This window comes from Chlamydotis macqueenii, chromosome 7 (assembly GCF_036417535.1).
Source record: "Chlamydotis macqueenii isolate bChlMac1 chromosome 7, bChlMac1.mat, whole genome shotgun sequence".
Taxonomy (NCBI): domain Eukaryota; kingdom Metazoa; phylum Chordata; class Aves; order Otidiformes; family Otididae; genus Chlamydotis; species Chlamydotis macqueenii.
In genome coordinates this window covers 13,541,798-13,559,164 of record NC_141562.1, presented here as the reverse complement: position 1 = coordinate 13,559,164, position 17,367 = coordinate 13,541,798, and the positions used below count along the sequence as shown (strand labels likewise).

Here is a 17,367-nt window from a genome sequence, read left to right as displayed (position 1 = left end):
TTCACCTCCAAACGTGGTCCTGCCACTCAGGCGTTTTCCTCGTTTGTGTAGTTAACTAAATGAATAGGTTTGGGGCTGACTTTCCCTAATGCCTTACCTTGTCATTCGCGCTGCGATTGCTGCAAATAAAATTTCAGAGCATGGCCAGCTGGGTGGGGAAGCCAAGGAAAAGAAGCACGCTTTTTCCTGTTGTTTTCACTCCGAACTGAGCCAATACGTCAAAACATGTTACAAAACCACGTGAAAATAATAGAATAATCCCTTTCTCTGCCTGCATCTCAGACTTCACCTACAGACAAGATTTCTGGATGCAATTAGTACAGTTTAGCAGCAAACAGTGGTTTGAAGTAAAGATGTCACACATTGACGGCGGTGCCGAGGGACCCTCTTGAGACCCACAGAGTGGCAGTTTTCCACCTGAGAGCTTGGCATCCGCCCCCGGGGGATGCTCGTGGTCCCCACATCCCGTGCGCAGGGCTCTTTCCTGGACAAAGGTCCTTTCCCCCAGAGCTGAGTCCAACGTGCAATACGATTGAAGCCTCTACTGTCCATACACCCCTCATATTATTATTATTTTTTTTCCCAAAAGACAAAATGTGCCGTATTCACCCTTGCGGATCCGCATCTTTTGTTTGCGTATCTTACCCTTTGCTCAGGCCTGGGATTGGTGACTCAGCACGACAACGTTTGGCCTAGAACGATCCTGCCCCTAATAAAAACAACAGCGAAACCAGCCGAACCCCCGCTCTCAGATAGCCCCTTTTCCCTGGTATAACCCCTAAATCATCGGAGAGCTGGGTTTTGCCCGTGCTTCCAGGCAAGCGTCACTTTCCTGAGGTGTTTGGAGCCTGCCTTTGTTAAAAAAAAAAAAAAAAAAATCGCTGCGGTTCGCAAGTCGAAAGGCCGATACCAAGCGCTACACCGCTGGCTGGCCTCCAGGACGATAACCTCGTCAGTGCACAACCCAGCAAACGAATAAAAGGCGTGGGTGTGCATACAATCCCTGCTCACTTGTGTGATGAAACGTCGACCAAAGGGGCGGCTGCTCTCCGTTTTTCCCCCGAAAAACAGACCAGGGCAGATGGTTCAGGAGAAGCCTCTCTCTGCTGACTTTAAACGTGAAGACGGTCAGGGTGCCTAGGAACTTCCTTCTGGTTGTTGATAGAGGTTGTTGCCTGTATTCTCCTTGGAATTTGAAGAGATTTGAGCAAGCTGGAGGAAAAAAAAAAAAAAGATAAAATAAAAATCTGAAGAACACTATTAGCTGTTGAATTCATATTGCATATAAATATGAACGCCTGCCATCCCCGTGCCGCACGCACAGGGGAAGTTTTTCCTTTACGTTAGTCATCAGGAGCTTGCTGAACCCTGAAAACAGGTTTTATTATCTGAAAATGGTTTAATATCTGAAAACCAGTTTTAATACCTGAAACGCTGTGAGCTGCCAGCAGAGCAGGCATGAGCCAGCGCCGAGTCCTCTTCGAAATCTCAGCCTCAATGCGTTGCTTACGTTTGCGTGGCTGCAAAGCCGAGAGCGAGCAAGAACACTGTGCCCCACGCCGAGACGGTACTCAGGGGTTCCCCATGCCTACAGGGACTGGATGCTGCTCCTCGCGTTCCTCAGGCCGGGAAGTTTCTGCAGCACACGCCGGGAAAGGGAAGGCAGCGATCCGAAATACCCCTTGCCTCTCTCCTGGCATTATTCACCGGCGACCCTTCAAGCACCAACAGGACACGCTGCTGCAATTTAATTTAGATAAATTAAATCATACCAAATTTACTAAATATGGCTGGTCGAGTCGGATTACATAGGACAATCACCATTTGGTAAAATATATATATGTATGTTTGGTTTTGGTTTTTTTTTTTTGCTACAAGAGCTCGCAGGAAGCTGGGGAGGGTCCTGGAAACGCGGGGATCGCAGGACTGGTAAACCTGGCAAAGTACCCACCCTTGCATTTCAGCCTGATACAGCAGCATGTGCATTTCAGAGATTATTTCAAAACAAACGTGGAGGGGGGAAAAAAAAAAAAAAAAAGGTTTCAAGTACCACTTTGCCGCATGTCATTTGGTGTCAAATTGGTTGTTTAGTTTTTGCCCGCAGGAGACTCCACCTCCTTTCAAAGTCCCCTTAAACCTCGTAGAGAATTTATCCCAGTGCAGCTCCTGCCTCCTGCTTAACAGGCAAAGAAAACCAAATGTCCTCCGTCCCGCCGCAGAGGATCCAGGTACCTGGTGCCTCGGAAAACCCTGGAAAAGAAGGATTTCCGCTTGGATTGAAGTGCTTTCTGGCTTGATGCTTCCATTTGTATTTTCTTGGCCCTGAAAATAATCTAAAGGAAGATATCTCCTGTCACTGACTTGGAAGACACCTTTCTCCCCTTTTTTTTTTTTCTTCCTTGCTTTTTTCTTTTTTTTTTTTAAGGGAAAAAACTGAAGGGGGAGAATTGTTCTTCAGTTTTTGCTCCTCAAGCACAGGTTAAAATGCCAGGCAAGGAGGAGGCCCTCGGTATTGTTCCTCTCCGCCCGGAACCGCATGGCATCACTTGGAAATCAGGACAAGAGGACACAAGACATCTTACCTCGATGCCTTTTTAACGGCTCTTCACCATACCCATAAGGGTGCACAACACCAGCACCTACTGCAAAATGAGCAGATGCCAGAAGATTTTATTTTATGCTTAGCTGAAGGGAAAAAAAAAAAAAAAAAAAAAAAAAAGCCATGAGCACCTTTTCTGTTTTAAACGCTAGCGACGTTTCCCAGGCTGTCTCCCTTGAGGACAGCGGCAACTGGACGGCAGCGACCCAGTTTACCCAGCCGGGATGGCAAATTGCTCTGTGGGCTATCACCTATTCCTTCATCGTTATCACGTCCTTCGTCGGCAACGTCACCATCATCTGGATCATTCTTGCGCACAGGAGAATGAGGACTGCTACCAATTACTTCATCGTTAACTTGGCTCTTTCGGATCTGCTGATGTCCGCTTTCAATACCATCTTCAATTTCATTTACGCCAGCCACAACGTCTGGTATTTCGGCGAGGAATTCTGCAGGTTTCAGAACTGGTTCCCCATCACCGCGATGTTTGTCAGCATTTACTCCATGACAGCCGTGGCTGCAGAGAGGTAAGAGGCGAACGGGGGAGATAAGGTTGGAAAAATCCACTGTAAGATATTAAAAAAAAAAAAAATTATTGCAATATTTTGGCCAACTGGCCCACACCTACCATGGCAGGCACCTTATCGGCAAAGTGGGAGGTGTGCCTGGCAAACAGACTACGGGGTTAGATGCCGGTCATGGCACGTAAGCAAGGCTCTTTTTTTTTTTTTAATCCCTGGTCTGAGTCACGCTCAAATCTGTAACGAGTGGAAGTCGCAGCTGGTTTATAGTTCCCACCTTATTAATCGGAAATTTTTTTCCACTCATCCTGCAAACCCTTTATTTTTCAAACCACGAGAAGAGCCCATCATTTGGACAGAGCTGGAGCGGTACAAACAGACTGCGGGATGCTGAAAGTATCAGCATCCAGAATCCCGCTTGCGAGTCCAGCAAACCACCAGAAATGATGGGAATTGGATCAGAAACAGCAGAGCCGGCTCCAAGAGTTCACAAGAATGACTTATTCCAAGAGGGAGGAAAGTAATTACGGGGATTTTGTTTGACCTCTGAGGTAATTCGGTATTTTCATAATGCTCTCCTCCATCTGGCAAGTCTCTTTTACTCCAGTTTAAATTTGTGGAGTCTGAATGTGTTTACAGCTCATTGTTCGGTAGCACGATGCCGTGTTTCTTTTTACTAGAAAGCAGCCAAAAGCCCATGGGAATTTCCTCTCTTAAAGGCAACGGCATGTAAAAGAGGTAGAGGAGCTTAAACTCCCTTCTGGGCTCTCTGCCCTCTTCCCGTCTTCCCTCCGCTTCTCCCGCTGCCTGCCTGGCGCTGGGAACGTGCGTCTTCTCCTCCTATGTCCCTGCCGCAACCCCGTGGTGAAGGTCATCCCACGGGCAGCTGGACTGGTGCCCAGAAATACCTGTCGGCTCTCGATCGAGCCCTCCTGTTGACTTTGCGGTTTCCTTCAGGTTTCCTCCCGTTCCCTTATCAAGCTCCCTCGGGAGCGGAGCCAGCGTCCCTCTGGAGCCATCAAAAAAACATTGCTCGACAAGTCATCGGGGTCGCTTTCGTACCTCCCGCCCTGGGCTTGGGAAGCGAGCACCTAACGCCCACTGGAAACCCACCCCGGAGCTGGGGGTGCGGCCCGTCCGCAGGCCCCGCGGTCACCAGAGGGATGGCTAATAGGCACAGGGATGAGCGATGTGTTTATCCGCCTGAGGTTGTCCAGATGAAAGCAAATCCCTGTTTAGAAGCAACAGCCGCTCAGTTTTAGGCTCAAATAACTCTTTTGCTGTTCCCGACTTTAAATCAAGGGTTGTTGGAAACTGCTATTTTATACATGTGGTCTGACAAAGAATATTATTAAAAAAAAAATATATATATATATCTATTTCAGCCTGTCCTCATGGCTCCCTACACTCATTCCTTGGGGATTTTTGGCGGAAGTACCTATACAGCCAAAATCTCTTTAGTCAGATGGCATGGATCAGAAAGAAAACTTGGCGTCTTGCTGCAAACCATATTTAGCTATTCTTCGCTTAGCCTTAAAATAGAGCCTGACACGGCCTCCTGGAAGCCGGCGGCTTCCATTTATTGTTATGAGAACTCGCGTCCACTTGGGCTCCGTTGTTTAATTTCCATGTCTTTGGAAGCGGTTTACTGTAAGGAAGGAGGCTCCGATGTGACGGCTCTGTAAGTCATCTCTGCCGCGGAAAATTGCTCACCGTTGAGTTTACGATGACGCTGTTTCCCCATTTCAGGCTGCTCTGTGCTGGAACAGCTGTTTCCCCTGCATGCTTTCCACAGGCTCTCTTCAGAAAATGTGCAAGAATATCTGAAATCCAGCTTGTTTTGTCCGCACGGGACAAGGAGCGGAGGAAGGATGCTGGGAGCGTGGATCTCCCAGCTTGCAGGAGCTTGCCCAAAAGCATGGCTCGCCTCAGGGGTTTGGGCACTTCTGCAGAATATTTGCCACTTGATTCCTCCCTGACCGGATTCAAGCGTTGTAAAATCCTGCCTACGACAAGCTGAAGAAGAGCAAGGCGACATTAAAATTTTATAGCTAAATAAGGCTCTGCTGCCGCGTCGCTCTGGCTTACTTACAGTGCTGTCCCTGCGCGCAGCCGGGCAGAGCCCCCCTCCCCACAGCCTGGCCAGGAGACAGCACCGAGTTTGTCAGGTTTTTGCTATGAAAACCAGGAAGCAATTGGTATTTTCCACTCTATTTTGCCTTTCTAACAACCAGAGACGGAAAGTCCGGAGAGCACAAGAAGAAATGCATAATTGATTATGTGCTCATGGCGTTACCACGCGTTTCTACACCGGGAACTTAAAACCAGAGCGCACCCCCGGGGGCTCGCAAGTCATCCGATAGTCAGATGTGCCATGAGGGCTCCAAGCAGGTGTGGGAGGAAAGGGTCGGCCTTCCCCTTCCGCCACACACACAAGTGCTCCAGCGCTTACGGGCAGAGGCGGGTGGCACGAGACTTTGCCACGGCTAAAATTCAGGGGGGGGAAAAAATAAATCCAGGGTAAAGGATGCCCGAGACCCCAATCTGCTGTTGTGATAATATGAGATAGGATATTGGATATTGGCATAATTAGGGGGAAATAGAGTGTTTGGAGGTTTTTTTGGTAGAGGAAGGAGATAAGGGCATAGTATTAAACAGTGCGTAACTCCAGATAAACACAAACAGTTCACAGCATGAAATTTGAGATTAAACACATAAAGCATTTGAAAAATTAAATTAAAAAAAAAAAAGAGAAAAGAAATTTCAAATTAAGGGGAATATTTGCAAAGACCATACGCAGAAGGCATAGATGGCTGCTTCCTCCTCACATGAGGAGCGTCCATCCATGTGGGTTTAATATATTCTGCCTTAGGGCTTGCAATCATTCCCTTAGAAAGGATTTACCTCCTTCCAACTATTTGTAGCCTGGAACCTGTCAAAATATCTCTATGAATAAAGCCCACCATGCTGCCTGGTGAGTTTTTACCCTTGTTGTGTTTGTCATATGGTTTACTAGTGCAATTGTAGAAGCATTACCTATTTCTCCGGCAGGTACGTGGCGATAATTTATCCCTTCAAGCCCAGGCTTTCTGCCGGAAGCACCGGCGTCATCATTGGGATAATCTGGCTGGTGGCCTTCGGGCTCGCCTTCCCCCAGTGCTTCTACGCTGAGATCATGACGGACAACGGAACGACGAAATGCATCGTCGTCTGGCCCGACGACATCGGATCCAGACACCAGCTAACGTAAGAGAAACCAAAAAACCCTCTCGATTCATGCAAAAGTTAACTATGAAATTAATTTCATCTCCACACCATTGGGTAGAGGCAGCAGCAGGGGAGAGGGCAGCGGGGGAACCACACGGCAGGTGAATTCAGGTCTGGGGTGTCCATCTAAGCTCAGCTGTGGTAAGAGCTGCAAGGTGATGATGCTCAGGCTAAAAGAAGGGTGACACACCATCCTCCCCTCCTTTGCAAACGATCTAGAAACCCTAGATACAGGTAGATTTAAGAGAAACCCACACAAAAAGTCCCTAAACAAGCAATAAATTCTGATCTGAAAGATTTTTCTATTTTCTCCTTCCATCAGGCAGGAAGAAACAGAGAATCTTTAATGCTGAGAAGCCACATAATTAGCTGAAAGTCATGCTGCTCTTTGTGGGGGGGGGGGGGAAAAAAAAAAAAAAAAAACCCAAAACAAACCAAACAAACCAAACAAAAAACCGAGGAGCATGTTTCGAACACCCTAAGTTTCTATACACCGACTTATCTGGGCACACATCTGTGCTTCCCAAAGCTCCTGACCCCCCCAGCAATTTCCTCCTGCTTTCAAGCAAGACTGTTCAGCCAGGTGAAACAAGCCATACCCCACGTCCAGGGGACCTGCTGCGATTCACCGTTATTCAAAGCGCACAACACGCATGGCAGTTTGAGAAATTTATCGAGCAAAATGTATTTATACAAAGTAGTAACGGCAGAACTGCGGAAAAGGAGTAAATCGATTAGGAAAATGGAAATAATTTTTCAAAGCAAAACCAAGCGCTGAACTCCCCGCGTGCGTTCTTCACTGTGCATTGCCAGCAGCGCGTGCCGGATCCCTCCAACACCTAATCCCAGTTTTTACACTGTTTATGTTAATTTGACAGCGGCTCTTAACCGAGTGAGCAGGTTCTTCCCTCCCCATAAATGGTGGTTGCTTAAAATAATCAAAAGCCAACATGAGGGAACCAGCAGAAGCTTATGGGGTAGCATGGAAAGCCAGGAAGGTCGAGCTAAAATACAGCCCAAGATGATGCCGGCGCTGTGAAAATGTGCTTGTTCTTTTTTTTCAGGTATCACATTGCAGTGATCGTGTTGATTTATTTGCTGCCTTTAACGGTGATGTTTGTTGCATACAGCGTTATAGGAATTACTCTGTGGAGCAGCGCGGTTCCAGGCAACCACCTTAGCAGAGTCCGCTACGAACACCAAGTCAATGCCAAAAAAAAGGTCAGAAGCAGTGAAATTTAAAAATAATTACCCTTGGTGCACCAGCCCTGCTGGCTCCAACTCCGAAACAGAGCTTGCGTTTGATACAAAATCCTGTGGGACTGGGCGTGAAAGGTTGATAAAATATTTTGGGCGGGGGGTAAAAGGTATTGCACAGCAAGTATGGAAAAAAAACAATGACCTACATGCACCAACCAGTGTCCGAGGAAGAAAGGCTCACGTCGGTAGCGGGCCAGTTCCCAGCAGTCCTTAGAGAGTAAAGCCCGGTGTCCAGCGAACCTGCACATCGCAGGATAAACCGTGCCCAGGAATAACCCATTAATTTTGTTGTTCTAGTTTGTGAAGACCATGGTGGTAGTTGTGATCATTTTTGCCGTCTGCTGGCTGCCCTATCACATATACTTCATCCTGGGGAGCTTCAAGGAAGACATCTACCAGCAGAAGTACATTCAGCAGGTGTACCTTGCCATCTTTCTCCTTGCCATGAGTTCGACGATGTACAACCCCATCATATACTGCTGTCTTAACCAAAGGTGAGTAGCGTGCACCCACGTGCGCAGAGAAAACAAAAATCTCCGTCTAAAAAATGCGTAAATGTCTGGAGGTGAGAACAACTGTGGTTTTCAACTGTGGTCAATAGGCCGGGCAGACAAGTTAATTGATACTCTGCTAATGATGTGGGATTAGCCACGCTCTGCAAGTGAGATTTTAACCCAGCCCTTAAGATTTTCTGCCTCTGATAAAAGCATACGATCAGCGCAACCATGTCTGCACCAACTTCCACATGCAGGCTACCTTATTTCTAAGGAAGGAGGGAGAACTCTGCATTCCCCGCAACGCATCTGCTGGCCTAATGCTGGGCTGGCTTAGCCACCAACCCCCAGCGCAGCCCTGAGCCCCCCACGCTCATCCCCCCGTGGGGAGCAGGAGCAGCCCACGGATGACCCGCTGAGACTCCCATCCGGGCACCTCGCCACGAGCGAGCGGCTGGGAGAGCACAACCTCGCCGTGCCAAGAGATGTCTCTCTCGCTCTGCGCTGAGAACGGGCTGCTCTCAGGACGCTGGTGTGGGAGGATGCCAGGCTTGGGGAAGCTGCTCTGGCTGCCCCGTGGGTCTCCATGCCAACTCCTGCCTGCAGGTCCCATTGCTCTTCCTTTCATGGATTTATACATTTAGCCCTGCAGCTAGCTCCTTTAATTTCAACAGAAACCTTTTATTTCCATGGTCATTCAGAGGTGGAGACAAGTCATGCATTTGTTCTTTCTCTGTGCAATTAAAATATCATTTCACCATTTAATTTCTTTTCTTACACTTGCAGGTTTCGTTCTGGCTTCAAATTAGCCTTCCGGTGGTGTCCATGCGTAAAAGCAACCGAGAAAGACAAACTCAAACTTACGTCCCCGTCTCTTTACCAGACAGCCCACAGGAAGTCAGGAACAACAAGTTTCAACACAGAAACTCAACCCAATGAGAAAGAGAAGACATCATTTGCCCTCACCCAGCTAACGCTTTGACTTTTCCCTCTGGGCTCTGGCTCTGTCCTAACAACCACTTCAAGGCAGCAGATTTGTAGAAGCCTGAGGCAGCTCTCTTTTCTGAAGCAACTGTTTTCCATGGGACTTTTTCAGATGCCATCAGCATTGAAAGCAGTCTGCTGGTAATACTTCTGTCCACGTAGGTCCAAACATCGCCCAGCTACGGATGCAAGTTCAGCCCTCCCTTACACCAACATCTGCAAGTCCACAGCTCAGCAGCCCCAAGGCGGACAAGACTGTGGAGCAAAGCTTGTTTACGACAAAGGCAAATACTAACACATCCGGACTGAAAAGCTGGCCATCAAAATTTTCTGAATTCTGGGATTTTCATGCCTGCAATTTCACCAGCACCATCTCTTGTTGGTTAAAAGCGAGAAACGGTTCCTTAAGATGTCATTGTTGCATGGGTTTCTATAACCTTGTACCAAAATGTGATGTCATCTTCCCATTAAACCGTGCCCAAGTGACTCCTCCAACTTCACATAATGAATTGTGGTGCCTAATTTGGAGAGGGAGGCTCTCTGAAAAGTCAGTAGCCAGGTGTGGGATGCTCACTGGCTTGGTCAGGGCTTGTGGATCCAATCTGAATCCCCCTCCTTTTCCTCCTCCTAGTCTAACCGCAGTCTGACCCATCGCTGTCTCTTCCCTGATAGCCCCTTCATCTTCCCTTTCCACACTTACCCTGTATTTATCATCACTGTTGTTCTCCTCTCAGATAGGAAAATAAAGGCTGAAGTGTGTCATCTTCAAAGCCTGAGGCATTATGTGCAGGCATGCCAAACAGGAGAAGCTGAAACATAAACATCAGATAAAAGTAATACAGCATTTAATACTGCTGTGGTGAGTAGCACCTCACAACCACCCTCACCTTTCACGAGAGGTTTGTATATAACACCGCAGGGCCATACCTTAGCATACAAATATCTCCTATGATGTCGATAAGACCCAGTTATTTGAAATATTCCCCTTTGCTCTGCGAAAGCAAAACTACAAAGTGTTGCCAGACTTAAATTCTGCAGTAGATCCAGAGAAAGGATTTGTGGCTTGAACTGAAAGAGCGCTCAGGGATGTGATTTTCCCAAGTCTGTTTCAATACAGGAACCAGCAGATACATCTTCCTTCTCCACCCAGTCTTCTTCACCTCCCTGGCTGCTGTGGGGAAAAATTATGTTACACAGAGGCCCAAAAACTTGTCTCACTAATGGGACAACAGAGCACAGGGCTGTGTGCCCTTCTTAAAAAGTTCATTGTTTTAAAGAGTTCCAGCGGGTGGTTTCTAGCCCTGACGTTATCTGTCCAGCCTCCTCTTCCCAAGACCACACCGCCGGGGTGCATGCGGGGCAGCAGGAGAGCAAAAAGATATGTTTACAGGCAGCCACCAGCCAGTCTTTCTTCTGAAGGGACTCAAAACAATTTGGGAGGGATGCTCTGCAAGGCACATACCTCTGGGATCAAACTAGAGGCTGCTTTAAATGCTGCAGCTTCCTAACGCGGACCTTTTTAGACCAAACAGGCCTGTCCTGAGCATCCCATCTTCCATCACACCTTACCAGCCAGGCAGAGCCTATTTCAGCTGCTCGAGTGCCACGCATGCTATTTCAGCTCCCCTGCGCAGCCCCTGACAGGCACTGCTGCTTTCTGACAGTGCACGGCATCCCCCGCTCTTGTTCGGATGCAGAAAGCAGAGGATGGTTTCTTCAGCTTGCAGGCAAAACTCCCCCGTGCCCTGAAGGACTCGCACTGCAGATCCCGAGAATTTTCTCCGCTAGAAACAGCAAGGGTTAAGAAAGCGGAGACGCTCCGAGCCCTTGTTAGATAGGGGAAGGAAAGGCAAGCCAAGGCAGGCTGCATTATTTCCTGTGATGTCTGAGGTAACAGGAACACCATGCTCCATAGTAAACACATGCAGTTCTTCATATAAATATAGAGACGATTAAATTCCACGCAGCAGCAAACCCCTCCTCTGCACAGCTACTCACTAAGCAGCAATGGAGACCCTGCAGCCAGTAAAAGAAAACACTTGAAGAATCCCATTTTTATGGCAAAGGAAAGAACAAAAAGCACAGAACGGGGTTCAGAAGTTCAGAAACACTTTATTTTGCCTTCTGCTATTTTCTTAAGAAAACAAAACAAAACAAAGTCTGCGTGTTTTAAAACCCATTCAAAAGGCTTCTGAAAGAACCCCCAGAGGAGTAAGGAGCGGATGACATTACAACAGTGGTATGCAAACGGTCTTTTCCCCAGGAAATATAAGATTTTTGTGTTCATATTGCAGTAATTACAGCTTAACAATTAAGAGGACTATGATTTTATCCACCAAGCCTAAAAGCTTTAAGTAAGACATCTCAGTCATTGCTTGGATAACATTGGAGACATTTCTTCGGACAGTTATAGCTTGTGATTCACTTGGAACAGTTTCCTAGGGGTAAGAAGTAGTCTGGAAATGGAAATCCCACCAGGTCTCCCTTTGGAAAAGAACTGTCGTGTCTTATCGAGTACATCACCTATTGTCCACAGTAGAAAAGTTGTGCTGTTAGAAACACAAACTCACTCCCTAATTTGTTATGAGCTGGGTCCAACAAACAAAACAACCTATGCCAGCATCTCCAAAACTCACAGTCACCCTGAGACCAAGTTTAACTTCCACTTCTCACTCATCCCGTATCCTGCACTGAGCCTAGCCCTCAGATGCTGAAGAGCTCCGCACCCAGGTCCCCGGGCGCGGCTCACACCACCCCTACAGCAGTGCCGACGGCAGGCACACGATTTGCAAACCTTCAAGCCATTAAAATGCAATGTTCCCCCTGCGCCCAGAAACTTCCTCACCTTCTTCTGTCTCCTGTTTGGGGTCATAGCTGCACATCAAGGGTGTCAGAGACTACTCAAGCTGTAACGTAAACCGGGTTATTGGAGAAGGACAGCTTTAGTGTATGCAAACAGGGCTTTCATATACAACTCCAACACCATGGGCACCTGACGCTGTGATTCTGCAAACATTAACCCTACACACACAGGGAGGTTACGGACTCTGACGCGCATCGAGCTTCTGCGGGGACGCAGCGACTGTGACACATCCATCGCTGCATATCTGGCAAAGCCTAATATCATCACATCGGCTTTGATGCGGTGGGATGAGGTCCTCCTGCTTAAGATGCGCCCGGACAAACTACATGCACTGTAAGATTCGGGCGTTGTCAGCTCCGTGCCTCTCTGCTGCACTACATTAGGAAACAAGAGGCATGGGGACCCGGGTAAAATCCACCCTGTTTGAATCTGACCCCGAATGCCCGGGAATAAAAACACACACACAAAACACAGGCACCACTGGGATTAGGTTGCAGCTCTCCCTACACAATAGCTCTTCCCAAAGCACTAAGCCACCAGCCAACAGCACCTCTTCCAGAAAGAACCACTAAACACCAGTTAACGCACATCAAAAAAGTTTAATATTTTCACAAGTATCACGTAACACTAGTATCGGAGCTACTAGTGTGCAAAGTAAAAAGACCCTCTACCCTTGCAAAACCAGTTAGGCATGCAATTTTTCAGGTAGACACACACTTAAAGCTGCAATGACTGTTTGTGACTCACAGGTTACTTTACAACATTCACTCACAGTGCACCATAACGCATATTGAAATGTTATCGATAGGTAGGGCAATCCAAATCTTAGGGGAGTGGAACGAGAAATTTGCGTAGCCTGCAAATTTCCATCTACTTTCTGCAGGAAAAGGCAGCAGGGAAAACCATGCAGACATCTCAAATTCTTTTTTTTTTTGGTAGAAGAGCAGGAATTAAGGACTAATATGTTGTCTCCCTCTCTGCAGAAAGTGGCGTGACGTGCAGGCATCATTCAACGTTTGCCTTCCTAACTGCTTCTCAATTTAAGTAATGCAACCGGTATGCAAATATAATAACGGCATCAACTCAACAGAGGACAGGATACACCACGTGTACAAGATCTTTGCCGTTGCTTTAGTCCTTGGAATAAGCTGGATCCGATTTTGGCTTTGTGGTTTGCCTAGTTTATGCACCCGGGTCCTCAAAGGCAAGATCAAAAGCAAACCCTCCTATTCCTTTCTGATCGCTAACTCTAGCTGCATGATTGTGTTTTTGAGTGGCTGCCTAACAGTACTAAAGATTAAAGCTGTGTGTGGAAGCAAATACCCATTTAAGGCGAGAGACGGAAGTATACACATCCGAGTGACGCTGTCTAGCTGCGGATTCGGTAGAAGGGCAGCTGCAGTGCCCTGATCTAGACTAACAGGAAGAGATAGAAAATATTTTAAATAAGAACTCTTAAACAGAAGAACACAGCACAAATCATAAATCTACCGATTTCCCGGGTCTGGAGATTTGGATTACCCCAATCGCCAACCACTTCGTTTTACTCTTTAGGGATTTCTTGCCGAAACGTTGACAGGTTTTGCCCAGTAACACAACACTATTGACAGAAGCAATGGGAAATACCAGTGGAACCAGATCTGTGGGACAAGGGCGTTTACTTTTACCGTGACAAAACAGGCATCAAGGAAGCGAGTAAGTCGCATTGTCAAGTCCCACGATAGAGTTACGTGCGTGCACAGTGCTGACACACCATAATGTTTTCACAACCGCTTTACACGAAACAACAGCAGGTAGATATGCAGGAGGGAACTGTTGCTTCCCCTTCGCTAAGAGCATCAACACCCAGGTCTGGCGGTCAGTGTGCTGGCGGTGCGCTTAACAGGGATGCTGCAAAGAACACGTTTGGTACGATGCAACGGTAGATCTCAACGCACATCACTTGGGGGCAATTTTGTCTCAGACAACAAGTGATTTTTGACAGCTGCAGAAGTTATAGACTGATTTTTCCATGACCTACAGATGGGGGAAGTACCAACAAGGTGAATAAGAAACATGCAGATTGGGGTCCAGAAACAGGAGATATTATTAACAGCACACATTCTATCTTGTATCCTATTTTTTATGTCATTAGTTGTACTTTTTTTTTTTCCCCGATAAAGCAGTGAGTTCTGGGTTTTTACCAGTTCTGACTATGCAGTCGCTGCTTTATGAGAAAGTGCTCACAAGACAGAATCGGGGCTGGGATTGTGGAGTTCAGTTCTGCTCGGCGTCGCGAAGCCTGCATCCCACCGCTGTGATGAGGGCTGCCCCTTTCCCACTGCCGTCCTCTGACAGCAGGAAGGTCACGTCGCAGTTGGGGGCCAGGTCTTTGACTGTTTGGTGCATGATCCTTGAAAAGCTGTGGAAGAAAACAATGGCAGTGGGTGAGGGAGGTCCCACAGCATCACCGGGGAAAAAACTAAAATGCTGGAATTTGGGGTGAATTTGAAGATTGGGAGCAGTGGGAGTTAAGGGAAAAAGGGATTTGCATCCTACCTCTGCCTCTGTCTGCATGGGGTTAACCCAGATTGCTAGTACTACAGCAAAGGGGAGAGAAGAGACCACGTACAGCCGTCTCCTTCCCACCCATCTCCCACCATGCACACTCTCATTGCCCTTTAGGAAAGCCCTGCCCACCCCTGATTAAGGCTTCCTTTCCCTGGCTCTTGTCCTAGCAAGTAAGAGACACCGGTTTGGTGCATCAAGAGAAAGGATGCACGAGCAATGCGCTACAGATCGCAGGCAAACAAATGCTGAGCAGGTGAATACTCACTGTGGATGTAGTTTGTACAGAGTCCCATCCACACCAACCGTTATCTCCAGGTGCTCTAATCCTCTGTTCTCCCTAATTTTATCTACAACCGCGGCCATCCCAGCACCGCACAGCTGAGCTGCTCGCCTGGACACCGCTCCGCACACAGTCTTGACAATGATGCTGTCGTCACAGGTGCTGTTGAGCCCCAGCTGCTGGAGGATGGCTCGCACCTGCAGCAAGGCTAACCTGTCACTGCAGAAGCAGAAGAGCACAGGGTTAAATTCAAGGTTGCCCTCAGTCAACTCTGAGTCCAGCTCTGCATTGCCTCCCCTTCTCTTTTCTTACCTTTGGGCATTTCAGGAAAATATTTTTAATGACCCCCCATAAACATTCAATAGGCTTTGAGATTACCTCAAATACGGAGTCCAAGCAACAAAGACATGAAAATACCCAGTGCTCATTCAGCTAGAATCTTTGTCAGCCCTTCCCACCATGTAGCAGTAAGCACTGCTAGAAATTCAGATGATGATGTAAGGAGTCCTTCCTCACATGTGTAGGCTCATACTGAAACCAAAGTTAGCTCTGGAGAACCAAGCAACACTCTCCAGCTGTCCCTCCCCTCCAGCAGCGTCACCAGATGAGCATCACCACACTATTTCACCCTGAATAGCCTCCCATGCGGTGCTCTTACCTCTCAATCTGAGAAAGGAACTTGGTTTCGAAGATGTGTCTGGTCTTCAGAGTTTCTGAGATCTGGCCTCTGAACAGGAACCCCCGTTTGGTGAAGTCGATCAAAATATTGCGGACTATTTCCCCCAGATACATCCCACTGATCATTTTCTCGTACCTGCAAGGAAAGACAGCAGCACAACTCAGAGGGACGCTGCTCATATTCGCAAAGGCAGCATCGTAGCTGCATTATCAGTCAGGTGTCCTGCCCACACACACCAGGGACATGAACTACGCAGCCCGATTCACACAGAATGGCCATTTACTAGAAAAATTGGGCAAGAAAAAGCACAAAGACTCAGCGGGAAGCCTTGTGAGCCCATCTACAAACACTTCATCTGTTCCTCACTACCATGTTCCCCCAGCCAGGCTGCTGTTAATGATGGCTGGTAGTTCTCCCAGAAGGAATGAAATGAAAACCTGTTGCCAGAGAAGAGAACAGTGCCCAGACGAAAGCCAAATTTGCTGAGCATCCCCCATTGACAGCCCTGAGTGGACCCCACGAAAATGTGTCTCCACTCCGCAATGTTTTGGATCCCTCTTGAAGCATGAGGGGTTTTTCAACAGAAAAAGCTCTGTGGCTCCATGCAGCAAAACCACAGGAAAATCACAAGGTACGGTCACTGCGAGCGCAGCGTTTTTAAGGGAGTTCTGTGCTGCAAAACCCTGTGAAAGAAGAAGATGTGAAAAGGTATGTCCAGAATGTTTGCAGGATCTCTGACCTGTAAACTAGCAAGCTGGGGATCCAGAGTTGGTTTAAGCTTTTCAGTTAACTCCAGCACCTGGTTTCCAGTAGGGAACCAGTAGTCCAAAACCAACAGGCAGGAACCAAGCTGTCTCGAACTCCTCTTGCCTCTCACTTTGCACACAGGACCCGCGTTTCCCACTTGCAGGCCTGCCCCCAGGCTAGAGAGAGGGAATATCTTCCACCTGCAGACCTCTTCCCAGCATAGGAGAGGAGCGGTCCATGAGCGATGCTCAGCAGCGGTACAGGGCAGCCCTGTGCTGAGGAGGGCAGGAGTCTGCTTTGCACTCCTTTCCCCTCCAGCATCATTCTGGCTTGAATGGAGCACTTCGGGGTCCACAAGCTGCGCCCTTACCAACGAGAAATTAACACTTTTCCGTTTATTGAAAAGTGCATTCAGTGATGCATCCTTTATTTCACCTCCTAAAGCTCTAAAGCAGGGTTTCTGCCCAGGATTGAGAGGAGCCCAGCATGCCATTCTGCTGGAAGCAGGCCATGCAGTCCATTTAATCCTATGAGCTCTCTCAGGCTTGTACCCAGCAAGTGTCCTCTCTCTTGAGTGCCTAAATCTCTATGGAATAAATTACCTCCCCTGGCAGTCTCCGCTACTCCCTTTGGCTGCTTACTCCATGCCAACTGTGCCGCTGCATCAGGCTCGCTCAGCATCAGCTTCTCCAGGTCCTTTTGAGCCCTGACTTCTAAAGAGCTTCCCAAGGGAGCTGCCAACTCATCCGCATGCCCTAGGCTTTCAGGCAGATTTACTCTAGTCACAAAATCTTTTTAAAAGCTCCTGGCATCAAAGCATTGCTGCAAAGAAATGATGAAAAACTGTCGTCTGGGCATGCAGCAGTCTACAACGAGAGCTCAGCTCAAAGAGATCAGACTGAGACCAAGAGCAAAAAGAGACAAGCCATCTGAACCCCCTGAGTACAACACAGGATAAGAAAAAGGGTGTCTCAGTCATTTCAGGACCCTTCAAGTTCTCACCAAAACCCTGCTGGAGTCCCATAGCAGCAAATAAGCAGCAACCAGGAAAAGCACAGAAGACTGAGATCCCACAGTACAGCAGGGCATTTTGACTCTTAACCTCTCCCTTCTCCAACTGGGA

At 47.8% G+C, this 17,367-nt stretch overlaps 2 protein-coding genes across 3 annotated transcripts in view; one reads left to right on the top strand and one right to left on the bottom strand.

Annotated features, from left to right (window-relative positions):
* The first annotated feature begins 2,722 nt into the window (after positions 1–2,722).
* On the top strand, positions 2,723–9,123 carry TACR2 (tachykinin receptor 2). Its single transcript, XM_086752216.1, has 5 exons — positions 2,723–3,126; positions 6,172–6,366; positions 7,452–7,608; positions 7,945–8,141; positions 8,928–9,123. The coding sequence occupies exons 1-5, from the start codon at positions 2,723–2,725 to the stop codon at positions 9,121–9,123; spliced, it is 1,149 nt and encodes a 382-aa protein (XP_086608342.1).
* A 2,094-nt stretch (positions 9,124–11,217) lies between these two features.
* Positions 11,218–17,367, bottom strand: part of HK1 (hexokinase 1) — a 42,716-nt gene continuing 36,566 nt past the window's right edge. For both annotated transcript variants that reach the window (XM_086752218.1, XM_086752219.1), the window contains exons 16-18: positions 15,477–15,632; positions 14,804–15,037; positions 11,218–14,389 (exon numbers count right to left, since the gene is read on the bottom strand). In XM_086752218.1, coding sequence (XP_086608344.1) covers positions 14,245–14,389; positions 14,804–15,037; positions 15,477–15,632 — 535 coding nt within the window. In that variant the 3' untranslated portion in view covers positions 11,218–14,244. The remainder of the gene's footprint in view (positions 14,390–14,803; positions 15,038–15,476; positions 15,633–17,367) is intronic.